At 56.8% G+C, this 23,593-nt stretch overlaps 3 protein-coding genes across 3 annotated transcripts; 2 read left to right on the top strand and 1 right to left on the bottom strand.

The window, feature by feature from the left end:
- Positions 1-609: 609 nt before the first annotated feature.
- Positions 610-5,258, bottom strand: REEP6 (receptor accessory protein 6). The gene is made up of 5 exons (XM_068980436.1): positions 5,095-5,258; positions 1,838-1,931; positions 1,615-1,753; positions 1,310-1,478; positions 610-790 (listed from the first exon to the last, which is right to left on the bottom strand). The coding sequence occupies exons 1-5, from the start codon at positions 5,207-5,209 to the stop codon at positions 750-752; spliced, it is 558 nt and encodes a 185-aa protein (XP_068836537.1). The 5' UTR covers positions 5,210-5,258; the 3' UTR covers positions 610-749.
- A 1,494-nt stretch (positions 5,259-6,752) lies between these two features.
- Positions 6,753-11,487, top strand: PCSK4 (proprotein convertase subtilisin/kexin type 4). The gene is made up of 13 exons (XM_068979523.1): positions 6,753-6,947; positions 7,203-7,307; positions 8,200-8,292; positions 8,366-8,494; positions 8,579-8,655; positions 8,752-8,840; positions 9,033-9,205; positions 9,299-9,511; positions 9,834-9,934; positions 10,013-10,116; positions 10,191-10,294; positions 10,615-10,808; positions 11,445-11,487. Exons 1-13 carry the CDS (start codon positions 6,753-6,755, stop codon positions 11,485-11,487), a joined length of 1,620 nt encoding a protein of 539 aa, XP_068835624.1.
- A 6,688-nt stretch (positions 11,488-18,175) lies between these two features.
- On the top strand, positions 18,176-23,089 carry C9H19orf25 (chromosome 9 C19orf25 homolog). Its single transcript, XM_068980780.1, has 2 exons — positions 18,176-18,500; positions 21,677-23,089. The coding sequence occupies exons 1-2, from the start codon at positions 18,371-18,373 to the stop codon at positions 21,901-21,903; spliced, it is 357 nt and encodes a 118-aa protein (XP_068836881.1). The 5' UTR covers positions 18,176-18,370; the 3' UTR covers positions 21,904-23,089.
- Positions 23,090-23,593: the final 504 nt, after the last annotated feature.

The following is a 23,593-nucleotide window of genomic DNA, read 5'->3' as shown; positions in this document are numbered from 1 at the left end:
ACCCGCCCCCAGGAAGCCCCTCCCCAGAGCCAGAGGACAGACAGGGAAGATGAGGCTGGTCCAGAGAGCTTTACTGAGCCCTCCCTAGCAGGCCAGGTGCTTCATCCGCCAGCAGTGCTGCAGGCAGCGGAGCCTGTGTCTGTAGTCAGGCCAGCTATAGGTGACCTCAGTGGTGGACTCTGAGCTGTACTCTGGGGAGGACTCAGGCTGGCAGGAAGCGGGGAGCTCTGGCACCGAGGTGCTGCTGGTGGCCTTTGTCGTGGGCCGTTTCTGGTGCCGTCTGCTGGACTTGGGGGCGGAGGCAACCGGCCCATTGGGGGTATTGTTGGGGGGCTGCATGCGGGTGGTGGTGCCACTGGGAGACTGCCCGAGGGTGGGGCCCTGGCTGGAGGTGGTGCTGGGCCGATGTGTGGGGCCTGAGGGCCCCTGGGAAGGGCCTGAGGAAGTGGTGGAGGGCCGGGCGCGCTGCTGCCCAGGGATCTGGGGCTGGCTAGAAGAGTTGGCTCGAGATCGGAGCCCACCCCGGGGCTTGCCAGGCAGCTGCGTGCCGGCGGCTGTGGTGGCAGCTACGGCCTGAGGTTGGGCCTGGCCCAGGCTGGTAGAACTCCTGAGGGCGGGCTTGGCGGGGAACGAGGGGCTGGTGGTGGGCTCTGCTGGTGAGTCGGTGGAGGAATCCACAGACGACTTGCGCTGTGGCACATCCTCCGTCTCATGGTCTGGTGTGTCTGCGTTCGGGTTGGCTGGGGGCTTTACTTGGCCTTCTGAAGCTGGGTCATGCTTACTTTCCCTGCTGTGGAGAGAGCATGCCAGGGGTAAGTGAGGTGGGTCTGCTTGTGCCGAGAGCCTGAGGGCCCGAGGGCCATACTCAGTCAGTAACACCTGAGCGCAGGCCACTGAGGACCAGCATGGGGCCCACTTGAGGGACCAGCAGCCAGCCCTGGCTGAGATAGAGGCAAGTGTAGGCACTCACACACATGCATGTGCGCTCACACACATCTAGGACCCCCCTTCCAGGGGTGGATGCTTACGTACAGTCGACTCCGAGGGCAGTGAGGGGCCCGCTGCTGCGGCTGCTGGGGTGATAAGAGCCCGGCTGCGGGCCAAGGCCTGCAGGACTGGTTCCCGAGAGCGTGAGAGAGAGAGGCGGACAGTGAGACGGGGAGGAGGAGTGCTCGTCAGAGGCAGCAGGGATGCCAGACAGAGGCGAGTCAGTCAGGAAGACAGGAGGCAGGAGTGAAGTTGAGTGGGGCAGGGAAGCCGGGAGACAGAGACCAGACATACGGACACCACTCGCCCTGCATGCACGCACCGTCCTTCGTCATTCCGGCTGCCACGTCCAGGGCCCGCCCGCTGATGTCGCTCACGATGCTGTCCACGGCCTCGTGATGCTTTAGAAACAGAGGACGTATGATGCGATGATACAGCATATGAGCCCCGTTCCAGGGGCCGGGAGCCATGCAGAACAACAGGAAGGCGCACTACAGGCAGAGGTCAGGAGTCACACTGGGCCTCCCCCATCAGACACCTTTAGGGATGGGCCTGGCCTCCCCCATCAGACACCCCTTTGGGTACCCGCTCCCAGGATGGAGTGGTATTTCCCGGGGTGGTGCTAACCTTGCCCGCGTAGTAGAAAGGGAACCAGGACAGGAGTAGATCGCTGAAGAATTCGGCTAGCCCGAACAGGCCGTACACCACCCAGTATGTGAGCCACACAGTGTCGTCCTCTTTGCTTGGGCTCTCGATAGCTTTGATCCTGGGAGAGGCATAGCAGGGTCTGAGGCTGCCCAGAGAGTGCCTCGGCACCCCCCACCCCAGCCCTGCCCCAGAAGGCACTCACGAAGCATATGCGGGGTATGCAAAGCCGATGAGACTGCACAGCAGAGGAGCCCCGTACCCGAACAGAAGATACAGGCTTAGCAGAGTGGCGGCTCCTGCAGACAGAAGGCGGTAGGCGTGGGCTTTGCCTGCTGAGCCCGGACCCCAGCATCCCCTGGGCCTGGCCCATGCATCCTGCACCATCACTCCTCCCAGAAGCTTCTGCAGCCCCTGTAGCACCTGGGTACCCCCATCATGGCTCTGAACCCTGACTCTTGTGTCTATAATGCCCTAATATGTCTATCTCCCCCACAGGACTGCCAGCTCGCCAAGGGCAGGTGGGCACCTCAGGATTGGTCTGTACCAAGTACCTGCCCAGTGTTTATTGAATGAATATGGGATCTCTGTAATTATAACTATCTCACTCCAGGCCCTATAGGAGTGGCTGAGCCGAAGGGGCTAGAATTTGAGTAGAAGTCATGGGAAAAGACAGATTCTTTACCCTCTGAGTCACCAAGGAATTCTATAGATAGAGGAGCCTGGTGGGTTACGGTTCATGGGGTTGCAGAGTTAGACAGGACTAAGCGACTAACACTTTCTACTCTCAGTGGGAGAAGAGGCTTCCTAGGTGGCGCCGGTGATAAAGAACCTGCCTGACAATGCATATGTAAGAGACATGGGTTTGATCCCTGGGTCAATAGGAACCCATCCCAGTATTCTTGCCTGGGAAATCCCATGGACAGAGCAGCATGGTGGGCTACAGTCCATGGGGTCACAAAGACTGAGACACGACTAAGCAACTAAACAAAAACAACAATGGGAGAAGAACCTGAAAGTGAGGCCATTCTGTTGTTAATACTTGATTACTGGAGAGTGGAGAAAGGCAACAGAGTTTGTAACTTTGATCTTAGTCAAGGGTCTCTTCCCCTTGCTACTGCTGACTCTTGGGGGATCTTGGGCACTGTGGGGCAGGGAGAAACATCCTTGCCCCGCCCTGCTTGATGGTAGGAGCACCCTGAGTCGTGACCACCAGATGTCCCCAGATACTGTCCAGTGTCCCTGGGGGGTAACAGGACCCCCCCCCCCTCCCATGAGAGCCTTTGTCTTCGTGGCAGGATGCAAAGTGTCATTCAGAATCCCTCAGATGGAGAACTCTCACCCACTACGAGACCCCTAGTGAGTGTCTCTTTGCTTGGAGCCTCAGTTTCCCCATCTGTCAATGGGGCAGTAGTGGCCCAGTCTCTGAGGGTTGGTGTGGGGGTAACTAAATAAGATAAAAGAGGGGACCCCTTCCTACACAGTGAGCCCCTATGGTGGCCCAAACACACTCCCAGCAATGAGGGTTCAGAGGACATTGTGGGGCGGGGGGTGGGAGCCTCGAGTGTTAGCCACTCTGAAATCAGAATGGTTGCTGTTGCATTTATTAAGCTCTTGTATGCAGGGCTCTATCCTCCCCCTGTTCTATCTCATTCAACAGCCAGGATGAAACAGAAGCTGGTGGGCAGGGGCCAGGGGTGGGGGCAGGGGCCAGGGGTGGGGGCAGGGGCGGGGGAGAGGCTCACACTAGGTCACTTGGGGAGCCTCTGATTTCTGGGAGCACTTACAACCCCTCCCCCACCTCCAGGCTGTTATCTGCAGAGAGAAACAGAGGCCACCAGTGGACCAGAGGGCAGAGTTCCCTTCTCCTTCTCCCCCACCTGTGTTAGCCTTTATCCCTGGGGTCTGGCATCAGGAGAGGAATGGAGGAATCCCTGGCTGGCCTGAGGCAGCCTGCTCACTGCTTCCTCTGGGTTTCCTCCTCTGGTAGCTGGGAGCGGAGGAGGGTTTAGACAGTCTCAGGCAAGTGCGGCCTGAGGGTTTCTACATCTGGGAAAGGGGGTGGGGAGTGGCACCCCTTCCCTGGAGATTGCTAGTTGGGGAGCGGTAGCTCTCCCAGGGCCCCTCTTGCCTCAATCCGGATTTCTGCAGCCTCAGCAACAGGAGGATGACTTGGGGCATGGGCGGGGGTAGTCCCCGAGATCAGCAGATGGGGTGGGGGTGGGGTGCTCCAGACAGGGCAGATTGCAGGGGCAGCCTCCCATGCAGCCCCTACTGCTCTGGGCCGTTTTTCTGCCCTGTGACCCCCAGACTCCTCAGCAGGCCTCTCCCAACAGGCCCCTCCCCAGTGCTCTGTGACCTAAATTCCCCACTCACTGGTGACAGGGATGTGGAAAGCCAGACAGGGGATAAAGGGCTTGCTCCCAGGGGAGGTCCCTGGCTGACCCGACACGGTTTGGGCACCAGCAACCTGGAGGGACAGGTTTGGATCCTTCCTTGGGCTGCCTGGCATTACAATCCCCCAGCTGGTGGGGGAACAGGAGGAAAGCGGACTCTCGGGATCTGTACACAGGTGCTTAAAACACATGGCACGTCCTCACCCAGAGCCGCCCCCCGGTGTCCCCCAAGACTCATTCTAGGCGGGCTTCTTGGAAGAGGTGGCAGAAGAGGGTTGGGTCTGAAGCACCAAAAAAGAGGGGAGGTACTTAAAGGGCACTTACTGGATAATTGCAGAGAATGGCAGAGGCCACCCAAGGTCACTGAGGAGGAAAGGCAGAGGAGGGACTGGAATGGAAGTGACAATCAGGGGTGACTGGACTCCCTCTCCATGGGCCCCAGCCAACGTTTCTGCAAGCCCACAGGAGCAGTCAAACAATCCAGCTCAGGGTGGGGCAGAGTGAGAGGGCAGGCCAAGGGGTTGAGCTTGGGGTGGGGTTGATTCTAGCAGGAAAACCTCAGGAGGGGAGGTGGGAGTGATCCTTCCTCTCCTGGTCTGGAGCATCCCCTGGGAAAACGGGAAGATCTCTACACTTGCTTCCAGGCTGGAGTCCAACTGGGAAGAGGGTGGCGAGACTGGCAGGGCATTGCTACCTACCTGCCCTCTCCTCCCCCGGGACCAGAAGAACAACCGGAAGAACCGGACTTCTGCCTGGAGGGCACCCAGGGCCAGGAGGGAGGAGGGGGCAAAGGACGGCTGCAGGGCCCAGAGGGGGTTGGTTCTCGACTGAGGTCGCACGGCGAGGGCGAGAAGAGACTGCGGCCAGAACCAAGGTCCTGGTCTACGACCCATCCCCAGGATCTCGGTCTCCTCGCTGGACTGTGGGAGCGCCCCGCCGCCTGAGTTGGAACCCGCAGCAGGGGCGGCCGGAAGGGAGAGGGTCCGAGGCCCCGATAGCCCAGGGCTTCACTGTGCCTGTCGGCGAAATGGGGCGGCAGCCCCAAGCGCTGCCCCCGACGGCTCACCCGTGGCCAAGTACCGCTTGTCGACACCTGTCTTGGCTTCGAGTGCCCCTAGCGCTTCGGTGGCCAAATTCCTCTGTTCCAGAAAGCGCTCGAAGCGCTGGCGCAGGCCGTCCATGGCACTTGGGCGCCCGGGACTGGCAGCTTGAACTCGACCGTCTCCCCGCGAACCTGCTAGACTGCTTGCGCGCCGCCTTCCTTCGGCGCGAGCCGCACCGCTCAACTCCCGGGTGGGTCTCCGCCCCCGGGCTGGTTTCCGCCTCCTGCCCTCCGCTCTGGCCAATGGGAGGGCAGGGCGGACAAAGGAGGTGGGCCCTGCCCCGTCTCCTCCGCCGCATTGCCCTCTGGAGGGCCGCGGCAGCCGCAGCCGCGACTTTGGAGGCAGGGGGCGGGGCGCGTTGACTGAGGACACCGATTGGCTGAGCGGGAGGGGGACGTAGCTGATTGGAGGGGCGGGGTCATGGCCGGGGGATTATTGGCTGAGCGGTTGTGGGTGGAGCTGGGGCGGAGAGAAGAGCGCTGGGAAGGCGGAGCTGGTGGGCGGGGCTGGAGAAAGTTCAGAGCTGATTGGAGAAACAAGAAGATGTTTATTAGGGAAAACAGAGGGGAAGTGGGGCCGAGAGGAGGGACAGAATCGGAAAAGCGGTGCTTCAGTTCAGTTCAGTCGCTCAGTTGTGTCCGACTCTGCGACCCCATGGACTGCAGCACGCCAGGCCTCCCTGTCCATCACCAACTCCCGGAGCTTACTCAAACTCATGTCCATCGAGTCGGTGGATGAGATGCCATCCAACCATCTCATCCTCTGTCATCCCCTTCTGCCTTCAATCTTTTCCAGCATCAGGGTGTTTTCCAATGAGCCAGTTTTTTGCATCAGGTGGCCAAAGTGTTGGAGTTTCAGCTTCAACATCAGTCCTTTCAATGAATACTCAGGTCTGATTTCCTTTAGGATTGACTGGTTTGATCTCCTTGAAGTCCAAGGGAGTCTTCTCCAACACCACAGTTCAGAAGCATCAATTCTTTGGTGCTCAGCTTTCTTTATAGTCCAACTCTCACATCCACACATGACTACTGGAAAAACCATAGCTTTGACTAGATGGACCTTTGTCAACAAAGTAATGTCTCTGTTTTTTAATATGCTGTCTAGTTGGGTCATAGTTTTTTTTCCAAGGAGGAAGAGTCTTTTAATTTCATGGCTGCAGTCACCATCTGCGATGATTTTGGAGCCCAAGAACATGGGGCTAAATGTAGGAGGCGGGGTTTATTCAAAAGCACAATTCTGGTTGGATTAGGAAGGAGGCAAGGCTTATTCTAGGGGTAGGGGTGTATATGAAGTGGGCGGGACCAATGTGGGGCGGGGTCAATTATAGCAACAATGAACTCGCTCCTCTAGGTCAGAAGAATTGCGGGTCATTGTACAAACGGGGAGACTGAAGCTCCAGAGGGTTTGAGTCGACAGAACACCGGTCTGAGCACGTGTCTCCCCCACACTTCTATTAGAGCTTTGCGCCCTTCCAGTGGGGGAGCCGCAAGGCTCCCTGGGAGTTGAAGCTTTTCAAGGGTTGCTATGGCGCCGGGGGCTGGGCGGGCGCTTGGGCCGTCTCGGCGGTTTGGCCAGGAGGAGGGGCTTTCTGAGGCCCCGCCCCGGCCCCGCCCCCGCCGCCATGCGGCCCGCCCGTACTGCGCTCTGTCTGCCCCTGACCTTGGCCCTGGGCCTGGCGCTCGTTGGCCTCATGGCTGTGGGGTGGGCCTCGGCCCGGGCCCCCGTCTATGTCAGCAGCTGGGCAGTGCGGGTGTCCCAGGGTTACCAGGAGGTCGATCGCCTGGCGCGCAAATTCGGCTTCGTCAATTTGGGGCAGGTGGGCGGGACCCAGATTGACGGGAGGAGGCGGGAAGATGTAAGAAGGGGACCCAGATCTCTGCAGATGGGACGGGGGCCCCTCGTTCCCCATATATCAAGGACCCCCAGCTCACCCCTGCCTTGTCTAACTTCAGATTCTGGGAACCCCCAGAGGCCACCTGGTTGGGGGAAGATGTAAGAAGGGGACTGGCCCCAGCCTGAGAAGAGCTCCATCAGGGGAACCAGGTCTCAGCCATGCTCTCCTTATTCCCAGATTTTCCCTGATGAGCAGTATTTCCATCTGCGGCACCGGGGCGTGGTCCAGCAGTCCCTGACCCCGCACTGGGGCCACCGCCTGCGCCTAAAGAAAGACCCTAAGGTGAGCCTGGCCTTCCCTCAAAGGTTTCTGCCACCTCCTATTATTCTTGTAATTGTAATGAATGGCTGTGTGACCTTGGGCAAGTCACCAGCTTTCTGAGTCTTGGTATCGATTTGGCTCCCTAGTCTACAGTGGGGAGCCAGATGGGGAAGATCTGTGGAGAGCAACAGATAACATGTGAGTGCAGCACTCATCCCAGGGCCTGGTGCCCTGTCAGCATTTCTTGTCATCCCGCTTCTCTCCTGTATCTCGCCCAGAAAGATCAAGGTCCCCCAGGTATAAAGACGCTGGCCTGGGGGGCTGATTCACAAGAGTCAGCCTGAAACCCGCCAGGTGCACTGGTACCAAGAGAAGAGGCTGGTTGGAGATGTGGTCTTGATAGAGGCCAGGTCTGGCTGATGGGTTGGGTGTGGGGGTCAGAGAAAAATTCAGGGGCAGCTTCCATGTCTGGAGCTGAGCAAATGGGCAGAAGATGGACCTGACTGCTGAGATAGAGGTGGGAGGGGGAACATGAGCCAGTTGGGAAAGGGGGTGGGAGTAGAACAAGGAAAAGGGGGAAAGGGTATAGGTCTGAGGAAGAGTGGCCCGAGGCAGGCAGGAGGGCATGTGCTAAGGCCCTGGGTGCAGCAGCCACTGCGGTTGCAGCAGAGGAAGCCTGGTGGGGGCCAGACAGGCAGGGGGCTTCTCGGGCTTCAGGGCAGACCCAGTAAGAGGCCCCCCCAGACCCTGGAAGCAGATTTTGGCCTCTTGGCCAGGAATCTGCAGAAGAGCTAAGAGGCAGGGCCCTCTAAAGCATCCTGGTGTGAGGACAGGAAGCTGGGAGTTGGGCGGGCTGCTCACAGGTCCAGCCCCTCCCACAGTGTGGTCTCCTCTGCCCCCCACCCACCACCAGGTGCAGTGGTTCCAACAGCAGACAGTGCAGAGGCGGGTGAAACGCTCCCTGGTGGTGCCCACGGACCCCTGGTTCTCCAAGCAGTGGTACATGGTGAGCTGGCCGGGCCGGGCAGCGGGGCCTGGCCATCTCAGAGCCCTCCTGACCCTGGCCCCGCCTTGCACAGAACAATGAGATGCAGTCAGACCTGAACATCCTGCAGGTCTGGAGCCAGGGGCTGTCGGGCCAGGGCGTCGTGGTCTCTGTCCTGGATGATGGCATCGAGAAAGACCATCCAGACCTCTGGGCCAACTACGTGAGCCTGAGGGGCTGGGGTGGGGGCTGCCTCATGTCTACCGGGTGGTAGCAGGCCCTTCATGTCTCCACCCCCCTCCCCCAGGATCCCCTGGCCAGCTATGACTTCAATGACTATGACCCAGACCCTCAGCCTCGATACACACCCAGCGATGAGAACCGGTAAGCCTGGCGTCCCCAGGGGTGTGGGGGCAGCCCCTGGTTCCCTAAAAGGAGCCAGGGGGATGTGATGGGCTCCTGTCTCTGCCCTGGTGCCAGGCACGGGACCCGCTGTGCCGGGGAAGTGGCAGCAATGGCAAACAACAGGTTCTGTGGTGCGGGCGTCGCCTACAACACCCGCATCGGAGGTACTCAGACTAGGGGGTGGGGAGCCTCCCGGCCTCACACCCTTGCTGCTGAGCAGTGGTGCCAAGGTGCCAGGCCCAGGGTGGAGGAGAACTGAGCACACCCCCCCCGTCGTCGACGCCTTCACCCCCAAGCGGGGAGAGCACGGGGCACAGGCAGGGTGTCCAGCAAGGCTGCAGCTGACGCCCATGCAGGTGTGCGCATGCTGGATGGCACCATCACCGACGTGATTGAGGCCCAGTCGCTGAGCCTGCAGCCACAGCACATCCACATCTACAGTGCCAGCTGGGGCCCCGAGGATGACGGCCGCACGGTGGACGGCCCAGGCATCCTCACCCGAGAAGCCTTCAGGCGTGGCGTGACCAAGGTGAGTGGGTACAAGGCATGGCGGGTCCAGGGCCTACATGCGAGACTCCCGCCCCACCCCAACTCCTGCCTCTGTGCTGGTCCCTTCCTGCAGGGCCGAGGCGGGCTGGGCACCCTCTTCATCTGGGCGTCAGGCAATGGTGGCCTGCACTACGACAACTGTAATTGCGACGGCTACACCAACAGCATCCACACGCTTTCAGTGGGCAGCACCACCCAGCAGGGCCACGTGCCCTGGTACAGCGAGGCCTGTGCCTCCACACTCACCACCACCTACAGCAGCGGTGTAGCCACGGACCCCCAGATTGTGAGTGCTCCCCTGCCCCCTGCACCCTCCCACGGCCAGACTCCCAAGGCCTCCTGCCTCTGCCTGCCCCACCCAGCCGACTGTCTCTCGCCTTCCCCCCTGTCCCCTGCCTGGCCTCCTCCCAGGGCTGCCCTGTTGGCACTTGACACAGAGTGGGGTCCCAGACCATGGGTTACACCCCTTCATGTGCCCTCCTGTCTACTCAGTGCCCTAGCCCTGCTGTTGTGCTCTGTGGTGCCTCTTTCTTGAAGCCCTTGGGACTTTTGAAGCAGGGTGGGGTTTCTATGGGCACTGGTCCCAAGCCCTTGTCTGTGCCCCCCAGGTCACCACAGACCTGCACCACCAGTGCACGGACAAGCACACGGGGACCTCAGCCTCCGCCCCACTGGCTGCGGGCATGATCGCTCTGGCTCTGGAGGCCAAGTAGGTGAGGGTGGGGTCCCGCCAGCCGCCCGTGCCCCACAGCGTGGCCCTGGCTCACCCACCCTCGCCCACTTGCAGCCCGCTCTTGACCTGGAGGGACATGCAGCATTTGGTGGTCCGGGCGTCCAGGCCCGCCCATCTGCAGGCGGAGGACTGGAGGACCAACGGAGCCGGGCGCCGAGGTGCGGCAGGGCCTGGCAGGAGGGCGGGGCCGCCGCAAGCACAGGGCCGTGACCGCCGGCCCCTCCCCCTGCAGTGAGCCACCACTATGGCTACGGGCTGCTGGACGCTGCACTGCTGGTGGGCATGGCTCGCTCCTGGCTGCCTACGCAGCCCCAGAAGAAATGTATCATTCATATCGTCCACACCCGCACGTGAGCGCACTCCTCTGCCCGCAGGACGCCTGCATCCAACTCAGCCTTTGTGCCTACCTCCCTACAGCTGTTCTCCTTCCTGCCATCTTGCCTTTCCCTCCCTTCCCCCACCTGCCACCTCCCCCAGCCCTCCTCCACCTGCTTCTGTACCTGCCTTCTCCCTCCACCTCCCATTGCTACCTGGGGAGTGGACACAGGGAGGCGTGCCCTGAGGTCTCAGTTTACCCGTCTGAACAAGAAGAGGGTAGGCTTCAGGATCTGAGCCCAAACTCTGCCTGGCCCCCCACCAGCAGGCCAGCAGGAGAGGCCCTGGCCCCCAGCCCCATCCTGCCGGTCATGCACGTGAGGAAGAACGTGTCGGCCTGCGCCGGCCACGCCAACTCCATCCGTTCACTGGAACACGTGCAGGTGCAGCTGTCCCTGTCCTACAGCCGCCGTGGGGACCTGGAGATCTCCCTCACCAGCCCCATGGGCACCCGCTCCACCCTCGTGGCCATCAGGTGCAGGGGCAGAGGCCGGCCCTCGGTGCAAACTCTCCCTCCTTCCTGGGTGCCCCCATGGGGAGGAGCCTGAGCACCCCGGAGTCAGGCAGGCTGGACCCCAGCCCTGTCCACATTGGCCATGCTGGTCAGGACTCTGGTTATGAACCCCCCTCACCTGTCTGTCCCAGACCCTTTGACGTCAGCAGCCAAGGCTACAACAACTGGGTCTTCATGTCCACCCACTTCTGGGACGAAGACCCGCGGGGCTTGTGGATCCTGGGCCTGGAGAACAAGGGCTACTATTTCAACACAGGTGAGGTCCAGCCGGGTGCTGGCTGGGGCTCCACCCCTACCCAGCTTGCAGACTGGAGTCCAGGGCTCTTTAGCTGCCCCCCTCCGCCACCTCAGAGGGCTCCCGCTGGTCTCCTGGAAGAGACTGAGCAGGCGGGACTGGCACTCAATAGGTGCTCACTTACCAGCACACACCAGGTATCTGGTTCCCAGCCTACAGAGGGTACTGGCCAACTCTGCACTGTCTGTGTCCAGGGTTCCAGGATGGGGTGTAGGTGGCAGGGAGGGGGGCCCGGAATGGCATGACCAGGCTGCTGACAGCCTCTCCCCCTCCGCCCCGTGCCCACCACGACCCCTGCCCAGGGACGCTGTACCGCTACACACTGCTGCTCTACGGGACAGCTGAGGACATGACGGCGCGGCCCTCGGGCCCCCAGGTGACCAGCAACGCGTGCGTGCAGAGGGACACAGAGGGGCTGTGCCAGGGTGAGTGCCCGGCGTGGCATGGCCCATTTGCTGGGAGGTGGCAGCAGGGGCAGTGTGCGTGTGCGGCCTGGGGTGGAGGGGCAGGCAGGCCGGGGTGGCAGGTCCCAGCCTCACAGCCCCATGGCCGTGTCTGTCCCTCATGCAGAGTGCCACAGCCCCGCCTACATCCTGGGCCACCTTTGCCTCGCCTATTGCCCACCAAGGTACTTCAACCACACCCAGCAGGCGGTGACTGCTGGACCTGGGCACTCAGCTGTGCCTGCCATGCGGGTCTGCTCCAGCTGCCACTCGTCCTGTTACACCTGTCGAGGCAGCTCCCCACTGGACTGCACTGCCTGCCCTCCGCAGTCCACGCTGGACGAGCAGCAGGGCTCCTGCTCAGGACCCCACCCCACTGAGGCCCATTCCCAGTCCACAGCGACTGCCTGCCCCTGCCCCCATGGCCCAGCCCAGGCCGTGGTACTGTCCCTGCTGGCCCTGGCATTTGGGACCCCCCTCCTCTGCCATGTTCTCCTCGCGGGCTGCCTGCTGCCATGGATGGGCCCCCCTAGGACAGGGGCCCACTCTAGTCGCCACTCCAGAGCCCACAGCAGGCTGGAACCCAGAGCCGGCTGACAAGGACAGCCAGCATGCTCCTCGCTCGAGCCCTGATGGGCACCCCCATCCTACTGTCCAGACTGGCGCCCCATAGGAACCTGCCCCGGGAGGGCCCTGGCAGCCTCGGAGGCACAGGCCAGGGGTGGCCACGTGGGATCCTGCACCCCAGACTTGGCAAGTCAAGGTCAGCGAGAGAGAGAAGTCTCATTGCATAGTTTGGGTGGTGTGTGTGAGTGGGGGGCAACCAGGCGGGAGGCCGATATCCCGATATCCCTTCCCTGTCCCAGAGTGGAGGGAGGGAGAGGCGGAGCAGATGACACCGTCCAGAGTTTCCTCTCGGGCACCTCATCCTCTGACTGTGCAGAATTTGCAAATAAAGGTTGAACAGAAGGTGCAAGTCTGTGGGGTCCTTGGGGCACTACTCTCTTCCCCACGGTGTGATTGCTGGGAGCGGGGGGGGGGGAGGTGTCCCATGCATACCATGTCTGTCCCTGGAGAAGGGGTCAGGCTCAGTGGAGTCCAGAGCCCATGCCCTGGGGGGTGGGGGCTGGTGGGCTCCTGAATGACAGCTGTGGCAAAGCCTCTGAGTGCCCTGGAAGTGTCCTGACCTGCTCTTACTGCTCTCCCATCCTTTTCTCTTTTTAAATTTAACATTGGCTGCACTGGGTCTTCAATGCTGCGTACAGGCTTTCTCTAGTTGCAGTGCGTGGGCTTCTTGTTGTGGTGGCTTTTGCTGTGGACCACAGACTCTAGGTGCTCGGGCTTCAGCAGTTGTGGCACATGGTGTTAGTTGCCCCATGGCATGTGGGATCTTCCCGGACCAGGGATTGAACCTGTGTCCCCTGCACTGCAAAGCGGACCCTTAACCACTGGACCACCAGGGAACTCCCACCTTTTCCACCCTTATGCATGAGTTTCTCTTTAAGGTCGAGAACTAACAGAAGTGTGATCTGCAAATGACAATTGCAGATCTACCCACACGGCCTGTCTACCGTCTTCCAATAACTGCACTTTTCTGTTTTTCTGAGGTCCTTGGGAGGCTGAGGGAATCATGAACTGGAGATACAATGCTCTCACTCCCTCAGGCCTCCACTTCGCCATCTGGAAAGTGGGTTCTCCACCTCTCTGGAACTGAAGGAGGATCCCAAAGTGCAGGGTGGGGGTGGGGTTGGGGTAGGGAGGGCATGGATGGAGCTATTGAGAGTCCTTCGTCTGTCCTCACACACATCTATGGGGTGGGGACATGTTCCTCGTTCCTTCTGATTTTCAGAGCTGGGAGGCAATTTCCACAAGGAAGTGGAGGCTGGTTGTGCCTTGACCACAGGCTTTACTTGAACTCCATGGAGGCAGTCCTGGTTTGTTGCAGGAGCTCCAGAGATACTCCTCTCCAAGGACCCTGGGCACCTGCTGAGCCACCAGGCTCGGGTTGGGCAGCCTCAAGCTGGAAAGTAATGGGAATGAGGTCAAGGGCTGAAGCTGGACCCACTGGAAGCACGAGCAGCAGCCAGCTGCCCTCCGAGTGCGGTCCTGGCCACGCCCCTAGAGTCCCACCCAGCTCAGCCCCTGCTTCCAGAGTTAGCTCCAGGCTGTGAGTCCAGAGTCATCTGGCCTCCCTCTCAGAGCCTCAGTGACCACACCTCTGCAACAGCATTAAATCTGGCACCTGCCTCACCAAATACTCTCGAGGATCCAAAGTAGTTTTCTGGCCTGACATATGGTAAGTGCCCAAATCATGCCAGGCTGGGGCAGCCACTTCGGGAAATAGTTCCACAGACAAACATGGAGTTACCAGAGAATCCAGCGATTCCACTCCTAGGCACATGCCCAAGAAAACTAAAGACACATTCACACAAACAACTATGCCAGGAAGTTCACAGCAGTATGATTCACAGCAGCCAAAATTTGGAAGCAGCCTGAATGTCCACTAACGTGGGTGAACGAATAAATGCAGGGTGGTCCCTCCATACCCGGGAGCGTCACGATGCTCAGTGAGAGAAGCAGGACATAAAAGAACACAGAGTGTGTGATCCCGCTGATGTGAAACATCCACTGTCTATATATTCCCAAAACACTGATTTGTACACTTTAAAAACAGGTAGGCTTTATGGTATTGTAGGCTTCCCTGGTGGCTCAGATGGTAAAGAATCTGGTCGTAATGAGGGAGACCCGGGTTCAATCCCTGGGTCTGGAAGATCCCCTTGAATAGGAAATGGCAACCCACTCCAGTATCCTTGCCTGGAGAATTCCGTGGACAGAGGAGCCTGGTAGGCTACAGTCCATGGGACCGCAGAGTCTGACACGACTGAGTGACTAATACTACTACTTGTGGTATGTAAATTGGTCCTTTTTTTTCTTTTTACTTCACCGGGGCAGTTTATGGGATGTAGGATCTTAGTTCTCTTACCTTGGACTGAATCCAAACCCTCGGTAGTGAGAACAAGGAATCCTAACCACTGGTAGGTGGTGGTGGTGGTTTAGTCGTTAAGTCGTCTCCAACTCTTTGTGACCCCAAGGATAGTAGCCCGCCAAACTCCTCTGTCCATGAGGTTTCCCAGGCAAGAATACTGGAGTGGGTTGCCATTTCTTTCTCCAGGGGATCTTCCTGACCCGAGGATCGAACCCGAGTCTCTTGCATTTCTGGTGGTCTCCTGCATTGCTGGCAGATTCTTTACCACTGAGCCACCAGGGAAGCCCTAACTTACTTTCTATAAAGTTGTTTAAACACAGAAAAACCTCCCTGGTCTGAGCAGGTCTTCCCACCCTACTTAAGAGGGGCGAGGCCAAGATAAGCCTCCAGCGCTATGACCCCACCCTGAGGGGAAGGGGTTTTAGAGACTGGAGAGGCGACCCTGAGGTGGATTTGGGAGGAGAGCCCAGATGCGAATGCTGTGCCTCTGGTCACCTCAGTGGGACTGGCACAGCTGGCATTTACTGAGTGCTCCCTGTGTGCCCGCCACCTGGTGTGTTCCATGACAGCCACGTGGGTTGGAGGTCGTGTCCCCATTTTGCATAAAAGTTGGCCTCAAATGCCTTGTTCAGTTCAATTCAGCGGAGAAGGCAATGGCACCCCACTCCAATACTCTTACCTGGAAAATCCCATGGATGGAGGAGCCTGGAAGGCTGCAGTCCATGGGGTCGCTGAGGGTTGGACACGACTGAGCGACTTCACTTTCACTTTTCACTTTAATGCATTGGAGAAGGAAATGGCAACCCACTCCAGTGCTCTTGCCTTGAGAATCCCAGGGACGGGGGAGCCTTGTGGGCTGCCGTCTATGGGGTCGCGCAGAGTCGGACATGACTGAAGTGACTTAGTAGTAGTAGTAGTAGTTCAATTCAGTCACTCAGTCCTGTCCAACTCTTTGTGACCCCATGGACTACAGCACACCAGGCTTCCCTGTCCATCACTGACTTCTGGAGCTTGCTCAAATTCATGTCCATCGAGTCAGTGATGCCATTCAACCATCTCATCCTCTGTCATCCCCTTCTCCTACTTTGAATCTTTTTCAGCATCAGGGTCTTTTCCAGTGAGTCAGTTCTTTGCATCAGGTGGCCAAAGTATTGGAGTTTCAGCTTCAGCATCTGCCCTTCCAATGAATATTCAGGACTGATTTCCTCTAGGATTGACTGGTTTGAACTCCTTGAAGTCCAAGGGACTCTCAGGAGTCTTCTCCAACACCACAGTTCAAAAGCATCAATTCTTTGGTGCTCAGCTTTCTTTATAGTCCAACTCTCACATCCACACATGACTACTGGAAAAACCATAGCTTTGACTAGATGGACCTTTGTCAGCAAGGTAATGTCTCTGTTTTTTAATATGCTGTCTAGGTTGGTCATAGCTTTTCTTCCAAGGAGCAAGTGTCTTTTAATTTCATGGCTGTAGTCACCATCTGCATTGATTTTGGAGCCACCCAAAATAAAGTCTCTCACTGTTTCCATTGTTTCCTCCATCTATTTGCCATGAATTGATGGGACCGGATGTCATGATCTTCATTTTCTGAATGTTGAGTTTTAAGCCAACTTTTTCACTCTTCTCTTTCATTTTCATCAAGAGGCTCTTTTGTTCTTCTTCGCTTTCTGCCATAAAGGTGGTGTCATCTGTATATCTGAGGTTGTTGATATTTCTCCTGGCAATCTTGATCCCAGCTTGTGCTTCATTCAGCCTGGCATTTCGCATGATGTACTCTGCATATAGGTTAAATAAGCTGTGTGACGATATACAGCCTTGACGTACTCCTTTCCCAATTTGGAACCAGCCTGTTGTTACATGACTGATTCTAACTGTTCCTTCTTGACCTGCATACAGGTCAGGAGGTAGGTAAGGTGGTCTGGTATTTCCATCTCTGTAAGAATGTTCCACAGTTTGTTGTAATCCATACAAAGGCTTTGGTGTAGTCAGTAACGCAGAAGTAGATGTTTTTCTGGAACTCACTTACTTTTTTGATGATCCAGCGGATGTTGGCAATTTGATATCCAGCTTGACCATCTGGAAGTTGATGGTTCATGTACTGTTAACCTATACTGTTGAAGACTGGCTTGGAAGATGCTTTGTTAGGCAGTCAGAGAAGCCAGCATTGGACCGGACACCCACCCTTTGTGCTTCTAGGCCCTGCGCAAGGAGGCTGATGTTGCTTCCTTCCTCATTATTTAACTTATATGCAGAGTACATCATGAGAAACGCTGGGCTGGAAGAAGCACAAGCTGGAATCAAGATTGCCGGGAGAAATATCAATAATGTCAGATATGCAGATAACATCACCCTTATAGCAGAAAGTGAAGAGGAACTAAAAAGCCTCTTGATGAAAGAGGAGAGTGAAAAAATTGGCTTCAAGCTCAACATTCAGAAAACGAAGATCATGGCATCCGGTCCCATCACTTCATGGGAAATAGATGGGGAAACAGTGGAAACAGTGTCAGACTTTATTTTTTGGGGCTCCAAAATCACTGCAGATGGTGACTGCAGCCATGAAATTAAAAGACGCTTACTCCTTGGAAGGAAAGTTATGACCAACCTAAACAGCATATTAAAAAACAGAGACATTACTTTGCCAACAAAGGTCCATCTAGTCAAGGCTATGGTTTTTCCAGTGGTCATGTATGGATGTGAGAGTTGAACTGTGAGGAAAGTTGGACTGAGTGCCGAAGAACTGATGCTTTTGAACTGTGGTGTTGGAGAAGACTCTTGAGAGTTCCTTGGACTGCAAGGAGATCCAACCAGTCCATTCTAAAAGAGATCAGGCCTGGGTGTTCTTTGGAAGGACTGATGCTAAAGCTAAAACTCCAATACTTTGGCCACCTCATGCGAAGAGTTGACTCATTGGAAAAGACTCTGATGCTGGGAGAGATTGGGGGCAGGAGGAGAAAGGGACGACAGAGGATGAGATGGCTGGATGGCATCACCGACTTGATGGACATGAGTTTGGGTGAACTCCGGGAGTTGGTGATGGACAGGGAGGCCTGGCGTGCTGCTATTCATGGGGTCGCAAAGATTCGGACACCACTGAGCGAGTGAACTGAACTGAACCCCACTTCAACTCGCTCAGTCTTGTCCAACTCTTTGCGACCTAATGGACTATACAGTCCATGGAATTCTTCAGGCCAGAATACTGGAGTGGGTAGCCTTTCCCTTCGCCAGGGGATCTTCCCAATCCAGGGATCGAACCCAGGTTTCCTGCATTGCAGGCGTATTCTTTACCAGCTGAGCCACAATGGAAGCACAAGAATACTGGAGTGGGTAGCCTATTCCTTCTCCAGGGTATCTTCCCGACCCAGGAATCGAACTGGGGTCTCCTACATTACTGGTGGATTCTTCACCAACTGAGCTATCACGGAAGCTCCAGCCATTCTGGTCCAGTGTACTGAAACTCTCTCGGGCGTGGCCCCTTTAAAGAGGGGTTGGCTTCGCGGCGGGCGGGAACCCGAGGAGGCCGGAAGTGCGCTTCACGTGCCTTTAGGGCGGGCCCGCAGGCCGACCGGAAGCGGAAGTGGCCTCTCGGCAGCTCTGGCGGCTGAGTGCCCGCTGCCAGGTGGAGCTTTTGCTGGAAACTTGGAGTGGAGCCGGACACTGAAGCCCCAGACCGCGTGCTGTTCCGGCTTGGGAGGAACGAGGCAGGGCCGGCTTCACCGGGAGCGGGACTCCGGAGCGTGTGTGGGAGTTTGCTGGGCGCCAGGAACTGCGCGGTCAACGCTCTTTTCTCCAGCCTGCAGGGATGGGCTCCAAGGCCAAGAAGCGCGTGGTGCTGCCCACCCGCCCGGCGCCCCCCACGGTAGAGCAGATCCTGGAGGACGTGCGGGGGGCTCCCGCCGAGGACCCCGTGTTCACCGCACTGGCCCGGGAAGGTAGGGGGAGCCCAGGCCGTGCAGGGAAGGGGCGGTCCCGAGACCCCAGCGAGAAGGGAAGCACCTGGCTGCTTTTAAGACGCACTAGCAGAGTTAAATGGTCAGGACAGCGACTGTCTGGCCCTACAATGCCCCACATACTTAGGTCTGGCCTTTTGCAGAGAAAGGGTGTCCACCCCTTGTTCAGAAGATAAACGGAGAACATTGACTGCAGGGGCCGACATACAGTTGTAGTCTGAATACTGTGTTCTCTATGAGGTTCGTTTATTCGTTCAGCCTTATTGAGAACCTCTTATGGGCCAGGTTCTATTCTAATCACTGAGGTGGTGAGGTGAGATGTGAACGTTGAAAGTCCCTGGGACTTCCCTGTCCGTCCAATGCTTAGGACTCTGCTATTCCACTTCAGGGGGCATGGGTTCAATCCCCGGTCGGGGAACTAAGATCCTACATACCACGTGGTACAGCCAAGGGGTGGGGGGGAAGATGAAAGTGCCTGTTCTCAGGCCATTCTAGTGGGTAGAGAGGATCAGTGTAAGGCTTGTGGGATGTCAGAAGGTGAGAAACACGTTGGGACTTTTTTGGGGGGTTCGTCTTTGTGTCTTTTTGTTTTTTTTAAATTATAGTTGGTTTACAGTGTTAATTTCTGTTTTATAGTAGAGTTACACATACTCATTCTTTTCCATTATAGTTTATCACAGGATATTGAAAATCCTGCACTATACAGCAGGACCTTGTTGTTAATCCATTCTGTACGTAATAGTTTGCATATGGTTATCCAAAACTCCCATTCTTTCCACCATCCCCCTTCCCCTCTGTGTTTGTTGTTCAGCCGCTCAGTCGTGTCCGACTCTTTGTGACCTCATCGACTGCAGCACGCCAGGCTTCCCTATCCTTCACCATCTCTCGGAGTTTGCTTAAACTCATGTCCGTTGAGTTGCTAATGCCATCCAACCATCTGATCCTCTGTTGCTCCTTTCTCCTCTTGCCCGAAATCTTTCCCAGCATCAGAGTCTTTTCCAGTTAGTCAGCTCTTTACATCAGGTGGCCAAAGTGTTGGAGGTTCAGCATCAGTCCTTCCAGTGAATATGCAGGATTGATTTCCTTGCTGTCCCTCCCCCTTGGCAACCACAAGTCTTTTCCTAGGTCTGAGTCTGTTTCTGTTTCATAGATAAGTTCATTTGCATTATATTTAGATTCCACATATAAGTGATATCATACAGTATTTGTCTTTTTCTGACTTACTTCATTTAGTATGGTAATCGCTAGTTGGATCCATGTTGCTGCAAGTGACAATATTGTGCTTTTTCACTGCTGAGTAGTAATCCATTGTGTATATATACACCATATCCTTTTTTTTTTCTTACCGTACCCTTTTTATTCCTCTATCCATTTATCTGTCAGTGGACGTTTAGCTTGCCTCCATGTCTTGGCTGTTGTAACTAGCGCTGCTGTGAACATTGGGGTGCGTGTGTTTTTTTGAATTGTGGTTTCATCTGAATATATTTGCACAGGAGTGGGATTGCTGAATCATATGGTACCTCTGTTTTTAGTTTTTTGAGGAACTTCTGTGCTGTTTTCACAGTGGCTGCAGTAGCTTATATTCCCACCAACAGTGTAGGAGTGTTTACTGTTCTCTACACCCTCTCCAGCATTTGTTTATTTGTAGAGTTTTTTTTTTTTTTTTAATATTTATTTTATTTGGCTGTGCCAGGTCTTTGTTGTGTCATGTGAACTCTTAGTTGCAGCATGTGGGATCTAGTTCCCTGACCAGGGTTTGAACCTTGGCCCCGTGCATTAGGAGCATGGCGTCTTAGCCAGTGGACTACCAGGGAAGTCCTTATTTGTACAGTTTTTAATGATGACCATACTGACCTGTAGGAGGTGGTACCTCATTGTAGTTTTGACTTGCCTTTCTCTGATAATGAGTGATGCTGAGCATTTTTTCATGTGATTCTTGACCATCTGTATGTCTTCTTTGGAGAAATGTCTATGTAGGTCTTCAGCCCATTTTTCAACTGGGTTGTTTTGTTTGTTGATATTGAGTTGTATGAGCTGTTTGTGTATTTTGGAAATCAAGCCTTGGTCAGTCACATCATTTGCAATTATTTTCTCCCAGTCTATAGGCTGTTGGTTTCCTTTGCTGGGCAAAAGCCTGTGAGTTTGATTAGGTCCTATTTGTTTATTTTTGCTTCTATTTCTGTTGCCTTGGGAGACGGACCTAAGAAAGCATAGGTAAGATCCATGTCACAGAATGTTATACCTGTGGTCTCCTCTAGGAGTTTTATGGTGTCATGTCTTATATTTAAGCCTTTAAGCCATTCTGGGTTTTTTTGTGTAGGGTATGAGAGAGTGTTCTAACTTCATTGACTTACATGTGCCTGTGGGACAATTTGTTTTTAAATTAAGTAACAGTAAAAATTCTGTTCTTTCCTGCACATGGCCACATTTTACAGGCTCAGGAAACCCTTGTTGCTGCTGTGCTGGGGGGCTCAGCTGGGGACGTTTCTGTCACCTGGAACGTGTTGGATGGGGCCGCCTGAGGAACCGCAGCACCTATTTATCCACAGCCCACAGCTGGGTCTTTGGCGGCTGCTTGAGCCCCAGCTTAAGGCTCACAGGCCTAGGTCCCCAGCACTTGGAGGTTGGGGCCATGAGGCGTGGCCAGTGCTGGGGCCATTCAGGGAGCAGGGGCTGCCCCTGCTGGCCTGTGCCCGCCTCTGTGTGCACCTGCACTGTCTGGCCTTTCCCACCTTGGTGTCAGGCAGGTGATAAAGTGATCTGCGATCAAATGCAGAGCTTCTGGCCAGTTTGTGGACAGGGGGACCAGGCAGAGCAAGGAGGACCTTGATGTGTGTCCCTGTGACCCTGGAGTCTGTGCCTTTTCTGCCCTGACTCCCCCCTTCTCCTGTACCCTTTAGGAAGTGTGGTCACTGGGAAATGTGCATCCTGGCCTCTTCCCATCTCCGTGAGTGCTCAGAGTGCTGGTGAGAGCCAGTCTGCTTCGTGATCAGGGTCAGAGCCCTTTCCAGGAGCCAGGGCCCACCCCTTCGAGGGACTGTGGGTCAGTGGAGTCCAGCATTTCCTGTGACCTGTCCCCTCCAGTCCATTGTTTTCTCTGGAGGATAAACTGAGTCCTCTGGTTAACGGGCAGTGATGCTGCCATGTCCTATCTACAGACCCCCTGAGCCCCTCTGGGCGGGCCGAGGACGCCGAAGCCCAGCGAGGGCAGCTCTACTTCCAGAGCCGGATCTATGTGGCCATGAACCAGCGGCTGCAGCAGGCGGGTGCCCAGTTGGAGCAGAAGCGTGCAGACCTGCAGCAGGCGGGCGAGGAGCTGGAGCGGGACATCAGCCAGGTGGGCCAAGTGGCTCTGCCCGGCACGGCAGCCGCCTCCTTGGGATAACCTGGCCCACCAGAACCTCGAGTCCTCCACTCAGCATCTGGCCTGGCACACCTCACCTGACACCTGGCCCCTGGGTCCCAGAAGCAGGTTTCTGGCTCTCTGTTCTGCAGCCTAGACATGCCCTGGCACCCAGAGATGCCAGGGGACACGGCCTACCCAGTCGGTGTGGGGTCCCACTGGGCATAGACCCCTCCCTGAGGACGGGATCCGGGTTGTGCACAGGCCTCTTGCCCTGAGGAGCCCAGACTGGACTTCTTCAAGACTCGGGGCCCAGGGCCGTCAATCCATCTTCCCCTCCCTTCCTCTGGCGACCCTGCTTCACTGACCAATCAGACTGAGCAGGTGGGACCCACCCCTCTGGTTCTGCCATCTCCATGTGAATTGGGGGGGCCCCAGAGGTTCCAGAAGAGTGTGGGGATGTTCAGTGTCCTCCCCAGCCCATGGTGGCTCTGGTTGTATGAGGAGCAGTAGCCCTCAGGGTGAGTGCCACCTCTCGGGGCCCCTGGCACCCTATCTTGGGCCTGGGCGCTCCCCCAGGGCAGGCTCTCATCTGTCTGTCACCTGTGGGATGCAGTCACATGAGGGTACCGTGAGAGGGCGTGGTAGTCAGTCCCCGCCCCAGCTCTCACCCAGTGCCCTCCCTCCTTCCACGTTCACCTGCAGACAGGTAGGCGGTGGGCCAGGTGAGGACCGTGAAAAGGGCTTTCACCCTAAGAAGCCAGTCCCCTGAAGACCAGAGCAGCAGACCAGTGGGAGGTGATGAGCCCACTGAATACCTCTGACAACAGTCTCCCCATGGGCCCCTCCTTTCCAGGGTCCCAAAAGCTCAGGGTGGCGCTGGGACCCCGCACAGCAGACAAAGGAGACCTCACATATCCCAGGAGGAAAAGGTGTCTGCTTCACCCCTAGAGACCCTAAAACTGGAAACTTGGGGGCCCAGGTGTTGAGAAAGCGTGGATGCGGTGCCAGTAGAAGCAGTGGACCCCGAGCAGCCTCCTCATCCAAGGGAGGGCACTCTTGCACACAACAAACCCTTGTGTCAACCTCGAGTACACTTGGTTGTGGGGAGCGAGGCTATACAGCACATGGACCCGGATGGAAGGCCTGGAAAGCCCCCTCCTGACCCCCACCCTGCCTCACCCCTCTGGAGACTAAGGCACAGCCAGTTGGAGCACGATTCAACAGCTGTTTATTAAAGGTGCAGTGAGATGCCTGGCTCTGCGGCCTCCTTCCGCCAGGTGATGGCTTTACAGGTGGGGGCTGTACGTATTTACAGGTGTCCTGCGGCACCTGGGATGGAGACGGCGGGGAGGGGGACAAGCCAAGACAACCAGGCTCAGGCTGCGGCAGCGTGGTGAGGTAGTGCCTCAAAGTCAGCACCCAGCTCGCAGTGTCCATCTGCTCCGGGCCGAGGTCTGGCCTGGGTGCCCTGTGTCTCTTGATCAGGGCTTCACAGGAGTGTTTGGAGTCCTCGGACTTTGTTCCTCCAAGCTCTAGCCTCAGGCTGATTGTCCATCGGTGGTCAGCACTGCCTCCTCCAGGAAGCCTCGGGCTCCCACTAGCCCAACGGCTGCATGGATCGCTGCTGTGATGGATGGAGGTGGCAGGGTGGGTGCTGGACAGGATGGGATAGCTCAGACCCTGCCCCTGCCTGTGGAGAGAATGGCAAGGGACAGCCAGCCAGGAGGGT

Source organism: Capricornis sumatraensis, chromosome 9 (assembly GCF_032405125.1).
Source record: "Capricornis sumatraensis isolate serow.1 chromosome 9, serow.2, whole genome shotgun sequence".
Taxonomy (NCBI): Eukaryota; Metazoa; Chordata; class Mammalia; order Artiodactyla; family Bovidae; genus Capricornis; species Capricornis sumatraensis.
Note: the sequence above shows the minus strand (reverse complement) of the source record. Positions and strands in the feature narration are given on the sequence as shown.

What these genes read in the sequence shown, in the direction of transcription:
- C9H19orf25 (XM_068980780.1), top strand. Translation starts at nt 18,371, where the DNA reads ATGGGCTCCAAGGCCAAGAAGCGCGTGGTGCTGCCCACCCGCCCGGCG. An exon ending in CACCGCACTGGCCCGGGAAG is followed by an intron (nt 18,501 to 21,676) that starts GTAGGGGGAGCC and finishes TCCTATCTACAG; the next exon opens with ACCCCCTGAGCCCCTCTGGG.
- REEP6 (XM_068980436.1), bottom strand. Translation starts at nt 5,209, where the DNA reads ATGGACGGCCTGCGCCAGCGCTTCGAGCGCTTTCTGGAACAGAGGAAT. An exon ending in CAAGCGGTACTTGGCCACGG is followed by an intron (nt 1,932 to 5,094) that starts GTGAGCCGTCGG and finishes TTCTGTCTGCAG; the next exon opens with GAGCCGCCACTCTGCTAAGC. An exon ending in GCATACCCCGCATATGCTTC is followed by an intron (nt 1,754 to 1,837) that starts GTGAGTGCCTTC and finishes TGCCTCTCCCAG; the next exon opens with GATCAAAGCTATCGAGAGCC.
- PCSK4 (XM_068979523.1), top strand. Translation starts at nt 6,753, where the DNA reads ATGCGGCCCGCCCGTACTGCGCTCTGTCTGCCCCTGACCTTGGCCCTG. An exon ending in CTACAACACCCGCATCGGAG is followed by an intron (nt 8,841 to 9,032) that starts GTACTCAGACTA and finishes ACGCCCATGCAG; the next exon opens with GTGTGCGCATGCTGGATGGC. An exon ending in TAGCCACGGACCCCCAGATT is followed by an intron (nt 9,512 to 9,833) that starts GTGAGTGCTCCC and finishes TGTGCCCCCCAG; the next exon opens with GTCACCACAGACCTGCACCA.